This window comes from Rhagoletis pomonella, unplaced genomic scaffold, assembly GCF_013731165.1.
Source record: "Rhagoletis pomonella isolate Grant_MI unplaced genomic scaffold, Rhpom_1.0 Rhpom_scaffold_00001, whole genome shotgun sequence".
Classification (NCBI taxonomy): domain Eukaryota; kingdom Metazoa; phylum Arthropoda; class Insecta; order Diptera; family Tephritidae; genus Rhagoletis; species Rhagoletis pomonella.
In genome coordinates this window covers 116,476,958-116,484,729 of record NW_023458555.1, presented here as the reverse complement: position 1 = coordinate 116,484,729, position 7,772 = coordinate 116,476,958, and the positions used below count along the sequence as shown (strand labels likewise).

At 36.3% G+C, this 7,772-nt stretch overlaps 2 protein-coding genes across 2 annotated transcripts in view; both read right to left on the bottom strand.

Annotated features, from left to right (window-relative positions):
* Positions 1-7,772, bottom strand: part of LOC118735542 (cadherin-86C-like) — a 403,126-nt gene that overhangs the window by 133,193 nt on the left and 262,161 nt on the right. The gene's annotated exons all lie outside the window — the stretch shown is intronic.
* Positions 25-907, bottom strand: LOC118749993 (putative nuclease HARBI1). The gene is made up of 2 exons (XM_036484735.1): positions 681-907; positions 25-614 (listed from the first exon to the last, which is right to left on the bottom strand). Exons 1-2 carry the CDS (start codon positions 822-824, stop codon positions 66-68), a joined length of 693 nt encoding a protein of 230 aa, XP_036340628.1. The 5' UTR covers positions 825-907; the 3' UTR covers positions 25-65.

Genomic DNA, 7,772 nt, shown 5'->3' with positions numbered 1-7,772 from the left:
TTTTTTTTTTTAATATATACATGGAAAATGAATTTAAAAAGAATAAATATTGACATGAATAAACTTCATGAAAGAAATAGCATCTTTAGTTCATTTCTTCTAGCAACTCCTTCATTATAGTCATTAATAATTTCAATAACTTCTATTTCATGATTACTCTCAGTAATAATATTTGATTCTACACCGGTGTTCTCAAAAGCATCTGCCAAGCTTGAATCCCCACAATGCTTAATTATAAAATTGTGCAATATAGTGCAGGCCAATACAACTTCCGAAGTGCTCTTTAAACTTGTAACATCGATGTGGTTTAAAATTCTAAATTTTGACCTTAAAACCCCAAAGGCCTGCTCTATTAGTACTCTGGTAGAACTGAGAATGTAATTGAATTTTCTTTCATCGCTGGAAAGATGTCCATTATCTCTAAAGGGTACTATCATATATTTCGATAGTGGATATGCAGAATCTGCTAATATTACGGCTCCACTTGCAAGTTCAACTTCTCCAGATGTTATTCCCTTATAAATTGGACTGTTTCTCCATACATTGGCGTCGTGGCAACTTCCAGGATAGCCGATAAATACATCTAAAAAGCGCAGATTGCTATCGCATATAGCCTATGACAGTAAACAATTTTAATACTATTTTACCATATATGTAAGTATGTATATTTCATCATTCACCTGCATATTTATAGAATAAGTACCCTTGCGGTCATAATAGCTGACTGCATCATTACTTGGTCTATTTATTTTGAAGTGTGTGCCATCAGCGCATCCCACAACGAAGGGAAAGGAATTTGCCCTTTTTGTCTGGAAGCCTTCCATCACGAATCGCTGCTCAGCAATCGTTGGCCAAGAAATTTCTGTTTTAAAGCAGCATATCGTCCTTACAATTTTAAAAAAAAGTTTGTGGGGGCACCCTGAAATTGTGCATATGGAAACTGTGCATACGAAATAATGCATATGAAAAAAACCGAAATAATGCATACGAAAAAAACCGAAATAATGCATATATGCACAGTTTCGGTTGAAAACCGAAATAATGCATATGAAAAAAACCGAAATAATGCATATATGCACAGTTTCGGTTGAAAACCGCAATAATGCATATTAGAAAAACCGAAATTATGCATATGCACTCTTTCGTTTGAAAACCGAAATAATGCATATCAAAAAAACCGAAATAATGCATATATGCACAGTTTCGGTTGAAAACCGAAATAATGCATATGAAAAACCCGAAATAATGCATACATGCACACTTTCGTTTGAAAACCGAAATAACGCATATGAGAAAAACGAAGTAATGCATACATGCACAGTTTCGGTTCAAAACCGAAATAATGCATATGACAAAAACCGAAGTAATGCATACATGCACAGTTTCGACTCAAAACCGAAGTAATGCATATGACAAAAACCGAAATAGTGCATACATGAAAACGAACTTCTTTCTGAGTAGGCGGCCTTCGGCCGCGCTTAGGGATTATAACCCTTACTAAGTAGAATTCTCCTTTCTGTGTTGCCGGAAAAGGGGGCCGGAAGAAATTTTGCGCAGAACTTCTTTCTGCGTAGGCGGCCTTCGGCCGCGCTTAGGGATTATAACCCTTACTAAGCAGAATTCTCCTTTCTGTGTTGCCGGAAAAGAAGGGCGGAAGTATTTTTGCGCAGAACTTCTCTCTGCGTAGGCGGCCTTCGGCCGCGCTTAGGGATTATAACCCTTACTAAGTAGAATTCTCCTTTCTGTGTTGCCGGAAGAGGGGGCCGGAAAAACTTTTGCGCAGAACTTCTTTCTGCGTAGGCGGCCTTCGGCCGCGGTTAGGGATTATAACCCTTACTAAGTAGAATTCTCCTTTCTGTGTTGCCGGAAAATGGGACCGGAAGTATTTTTGCGCAGAACTTCTTTCTGCGTAGGCGGCCTTCGGCTGCGCTTAGGGATTATAACCCTTACTAAGTAGAATTCTCTTTTCTGTGTTGCCTCAAAAGGGGACCGGAAGTATTTTTGCGCAGAACTTCTTTCTGCGTAGGCGGCCTTCGGCCGCACTTAGGGATTATAACCCTTACTAAGTAGAATTCTCCTTTCTGTGTTGCCGGAAAAGGGGCCGGAAGTATTTTTGCGCAGAACTTTTTTCTGCGTAGGCGGCCTTCGGCCGCGCTTAGGGATTATAACCCTTACTAAGTAGAATTCTCCTTTCTTTGTTGCCGGAAAAGAAGGGCGGAAGTATTTTTGCGCAGAACTTCTGTCTGCGTAGGCGGCCTTCGGCCGCGCTTAGGGATTATATCCCTTACTAAGTAGAATTCTCCTTTCTGTGTTGCCGGAAAAGAAGGGCGGACGTATTTTTGCGCAGAACTTTTCTCTGCGTAGGCGGCTTTCAGCCGCGCTTAGGGATTAAAACCCTTACTAAGTAGAAGTAAATAATTCATATTAGAAAAAACGAAATTATCCATATGCACACTTTCGTTAGAAAACCGAAATAATGCATAAAACAAAAACCGAAATAATGCATGCATGCACAATTTCAGTTCAAAACCGAAATAATGCATATGGCAAAAACCGAAATAAAGCATACATGCACAGTTTCGGATGAAAACCGAAATAATGCATATGTGAAAGACGAAGGTATGCATATATGCACAGTTTCGGTTGAAAACCGAAACTATGCATATAAAAAAAACCGAAATAATGTATGCATGCACAGCTTCGGTTGAAAACCGAAATAATGCATATGAAAAACCCGAAGTAATGCATACATGCACAGTTTCGGTTGAAAACCGAAATAATGCATATGAGAAAATACCGAAATTATGCATATGCATACTTTCGTTTTAAAAGCGAAATAATGCATATGAAAAAAAACGAAGTAATGCATACATGCACAGTTTCGGTTTAAAACCGAAATAATGCATATGGTAAAAACCGAAATAAAGCATACATGCACAGTTTCGGTTGAAACCGAAGTAATGTCTAAATGCACAGTTTCCATATGCGCAATTTCGGTGCCCCTTTGTGGGCTGTTCCTTTCCCTAAATTAAACCGATCAGAAAGATCGCGATATGTTACTCTGCTGTTGGATAGTTTCCATAGCGTCATATACAGCGATGCCTTTAGGGAGTAGTTGCTACTATTCGGTGACCAGAAAGGCTCCAGAGCATCATTCAGTTTCTTAATAAAATGCATACCTTTATTGTCTTGATTTATTTATTAAAAACTTTTCAAATTATTCAACTCACAGCAAACGTGTCGCGACTCATTATGAAGTGGGAGAAAAATACGTCGGATTCGTACATTTCAATAGTTTTATAAAAATTTTGCGCTTTTGTGACTCGCCTCTTTCTACATATTTTTTGTACCAACAAATTTCTTCTTTTGATGATAATTCTTCTTTTCTTCCGATTCATTAGTAAACAATCGATACTAGCTTCCTCCACTTCATCAATTATTAAATTTATTAACATTTCCATTTCGCAGTGCACAAATTACAACACCTTAATCGCAATCACGTTCTGTGGATTAATAATTTGCAACGTTACAGCAGAGTATCAGCTGAGTATCAGTACTAGGGTTGCAAACAGGCAACAGGGCTGCAATATTGCGGTATTTATTACGTAGCTCGAACGCACCCTATGTGAAAAGTGGGTATCTCCGTAAATCGCGGGTAGAAATATGCCTTGTGGAAGTATAAAAAGGTGTCTTCTGATTTAAAGTATTTATTCATTGTGCAATTTCTAAGCATTTTTAACCGACTTCCAAATGAGGAGGAGGTTATCAGTTCGTCGGAATTTTTTTTTTTTTTTTTTCTTATGTATGTTACCGCATAACTTTGGACCACGTCAATCGATTTCGATAATTCTTTTTGCATCGGAAAGGTAGTGTCTCAGAGGTGGTCCCATACTAATCTGGTTAAGATCCGATCAGTGGATCATGAGATATATATATATATATTTTTTTTTATATGAGAGTTGAAGTCGGTTTTTTTTTGCTAAAAATTACTTGTTTATTATCAAAACGCGAAAGTCTACTTTCCCATGTAATCATCCAAAAGTTATTGCAATTTGCAGAAATCACCGTCGAAAATTCTTGGGTTTGACAGACTCCTCAAAGATATTTGCACTTGCATCGCTTAACAGCCACCCTTGTAACCTCCTTTGAACTGTGAAGAAAGAAGCCTTAACCTCTTTCGAAAATTGACATTTAAGCGAAGATCTGTGTAAGAATTTTATAAAAAAGTGGTTTGGAAAAATTTTCCAACGTGAATAAAATCAGTTAAACCAAATATGTCGCATGGCCACTACATCGAGACCAAATAATGTAAATCTATAAGAAGAGACAGCACGTTATAATTGTAGCGAGTGTGAACATCAGGAGCGTGCCTTCTCTTTTGCCCAAATACGTTTTTAGACTGGACGAAAAGAGAAGGCACGCTCCTGATGTTCACACTCGCTACAATTATAACGTGTTGTCTCTTATAGACAGTGTTGCCGTTTTACTTACTTTTAACCAATTTTGGTTATTTTTTTCTTGCCTGTTATTATTAACATTTACTGTAGTTTCTAATTTTTGTATACATACAATAATTAAATCTTTGAAAAATAGTATACACAAATACATTTATTCTGCTCAATATGGTTATTTAACTAAAGTTATTACTACTAAAATGGCAACTCAAGATTCGACTTATTCCGATAATAATCATGTATTTACATATGCAAAAGAACATGTAAAAGTTCGAGGGTGCAACTATCATCGGTTCGTGTCTTTAATAAATCGCGGTGAATTAACCGCCAAGTTTTTGAAACGGTCCCGCACCATTTCTATTTTCTTTGCACACACCTACATAGTTAGTCTGTTCCTTTGAACTTCGGACTAAAACCTGTGGAACTGTCAAACTACAATTTTACTCTCTCAATTGAGAGTAAAAGGAGAACAGATGCAGAAGTGCATAGGAACGCAAAAAGCACTATTTCCTGTAAAAACGTCAGTCGGTTTGTTTACATGTCATTTGTACAACACTGATTTAGCTGAAATATCACTAAATAATTATTAAAATCTATACATATTCAAACATTTCGTTGTTTACTTCCATTTTTTTACAAATATAAGGTACTTTGCTTTCACCGCTGTTAGTTTTTGCTTGCACATGCAAATCAGCTGATCGTTTGACACTTTTCATGAACTTACAGGAAAAGAAACTCCGGACTAAATCCTGCAACTTCTGACTAGGAACAGTTGCTCAGTTACTCTCTCAAATGTGTTCCCACTTACAGGTTTTATGTCAATAGGAACGACTTCCTGTAAGTTCTGACTAAATCCTGTAAACCGGACTGCTATTGGAACAGACTAAGTATGTACCTGAAATGACATTTGAATAATACGAGAGTCATTAAAAAGCCGCGAAAAATTATTAGAATTCCGCGCAAAATTTCAAGTTAATTTATACGGGCTCACACACAATTTTGGTTTTATTTTGCATAATATGTATTTCCAAAAAACTTTTAAATGAGCTTCATTATAAGACGTAGGCCAGCTACACTTGTCGAGGTTGAGGAGAGAAGCAGCAGCAGTGGCAGCCCCAGCAGTGAAACCAAGTGAGAATATTTGGAATCATTGTATTAATATTACTTACATATGTATGTATTTGTTTTATAATATACAGAATACATAATATGCATGGTCGGCTAAAGACTACTTCAAATGAATACATACTTAGATAGTAAATATCGATGGCTGAGTGGAAGATCGACCTATCTCGGCAGCCAGTTCGAAAACATTCTATCTCCAAAATATTTTCAAGAACGCCCTATTTCAGAATTCGTTTCAAAAACGGCCTATCTCAGCTGCCGATTCAAAAACGCCCTATATCAGCATATTTTCAATACATTTTGAAGTGAGATAGGGTGTTTTTGAACTGAATTTTGAGATAGGGTGTTTTTCAATAAAATTCTGAAATAGGGCGTTCTTGAAAAGTTTTTTGAGATACAGCGTTTTCGAACTGGCAGCCGAGATAGGTCGATCTTCCACTCAGCCATTGATATATAAATACCTCGTATATGCGGAATCCAATACCACGTCATGTATGTACAATAAATAAGGGATTTGGTTATTCTTTTTCCATTACTGCTTACTTTATTAATTTAAGTTAAGATTAATAATAATAATCTTATAGCAAGTAGGTTCAGTGAAAATACCATTCCACAGTTTTAAAAAAATCGGTTTTTGCGCTTTAGTAAAATTTATTTACCATCGTATACGCGGTACAACGTTAGGCGTATACGAGGTATTTCGCACTGAGCGACGATGTCTGGCAATGTTTACGAAGATATTAACATACATATGCACCTAATAAAGCATCGTTCACTCAAAATTCGTACGCGTTCCAGCAATTTCTGTACAGCTATTGTTGGAATATATTAAAAAGTTGGAATGCAGATCGTTAGAAAGTATATCTACCATTATGAGGTTTAAATTTCATAGTACTGGATATTAGTTTGACAGTTTGAGCAGAAGTGGCTGCTCAAAAAATAATGTTGAACGAATGCGTTGAAAATCCGACATTTTCGAGATCAAAAATCAAATTAAAATTAAATATACCAAAAACGTATAATTATCCTCCAAAAATCAATGAATAGATTCCTTCTGCTTAAACTAACGGGGTAAGCTATCTATCATTTGACAAATCATTTGAGTGGCAAGACTGATAGAGATTTCTGTCACTGGCTACCTACAAGTTTCTATCAAACTCTAAAGGGCAGTGTGAAAAATCTGATGTAAACATTTGTGTTCCGTCTTCCTCCGACTTATGGCATTATTTAGTTGTCTCTTTTTAACCAACGCAAAATTTGTATATGTGTTAGTAAGGTAAATGAGAATGTGTTAGTTTCCATCACACAATTCTTGTAGGGTAATCATTAACAGACATCATTTCGCACCAGCTTAAGGATAAGGCTCTTTACCTGAATTAGGAAAAAATTATAGTTTAAAAAACTAAAACCTCCCTATTATAATTGCCATTCGTACTGTCATCAGGTATGTAACTTGAGAATAGAAATCGCTGCATCTTTTAGGCGCATCAATATTACATAGTTACATCCCGAGCTAATAAAAGGAAGGTAAAAAAAAACGGCTTATCAGAAGAATATCGCGCGAGAGAATTGGAAAACGGTTATCCACAGTTCAGCGAATGCAAGCTATAGCAAGACTTAAACCTTATCGAGTTATAATATATAAAATTCGGTTAGATTAAATACATTTTATAACAAAAACCGGACCGGTTTACTTTACCCCAATGTTCACACCAAATGTGGTATTTTATAATAATGACTAATAAAACATATTTAAAACTGGACTTCGATCAACTCCTACGTTAAAAGTTGTATGCTAAAAAGAAACAGGGTGATATCGTCTTACAACTAAATCGATAGAAGTTGACACAGTTGTCAAAAGGCTATGAAATGATAAGAGAATCGAGGCAGTCTCATTAAAACTCGATCAGACTCCACAATGGGTCATATGACCCCAGAAATATGCTGGAAGGAGCGCTGGCACAAAGTGTTATTTCATTGTATCACTTACTTTGCACCTTTTGTAAAGTGTTGGTTGGTTTTTATGAAAACTAATTATTCATAGGTAACTTTAAATCAGTTTGAAGCCAATGATTTGAAGTCATCAATTTACGAATATGACCTATTTAAGTCAAATCGAAAAATACATGGTATTTATTTAAAACAAAATTAGTAGAGACAGTGGCGTAGCCAGGATTTGGCTTTGCGGGGGGG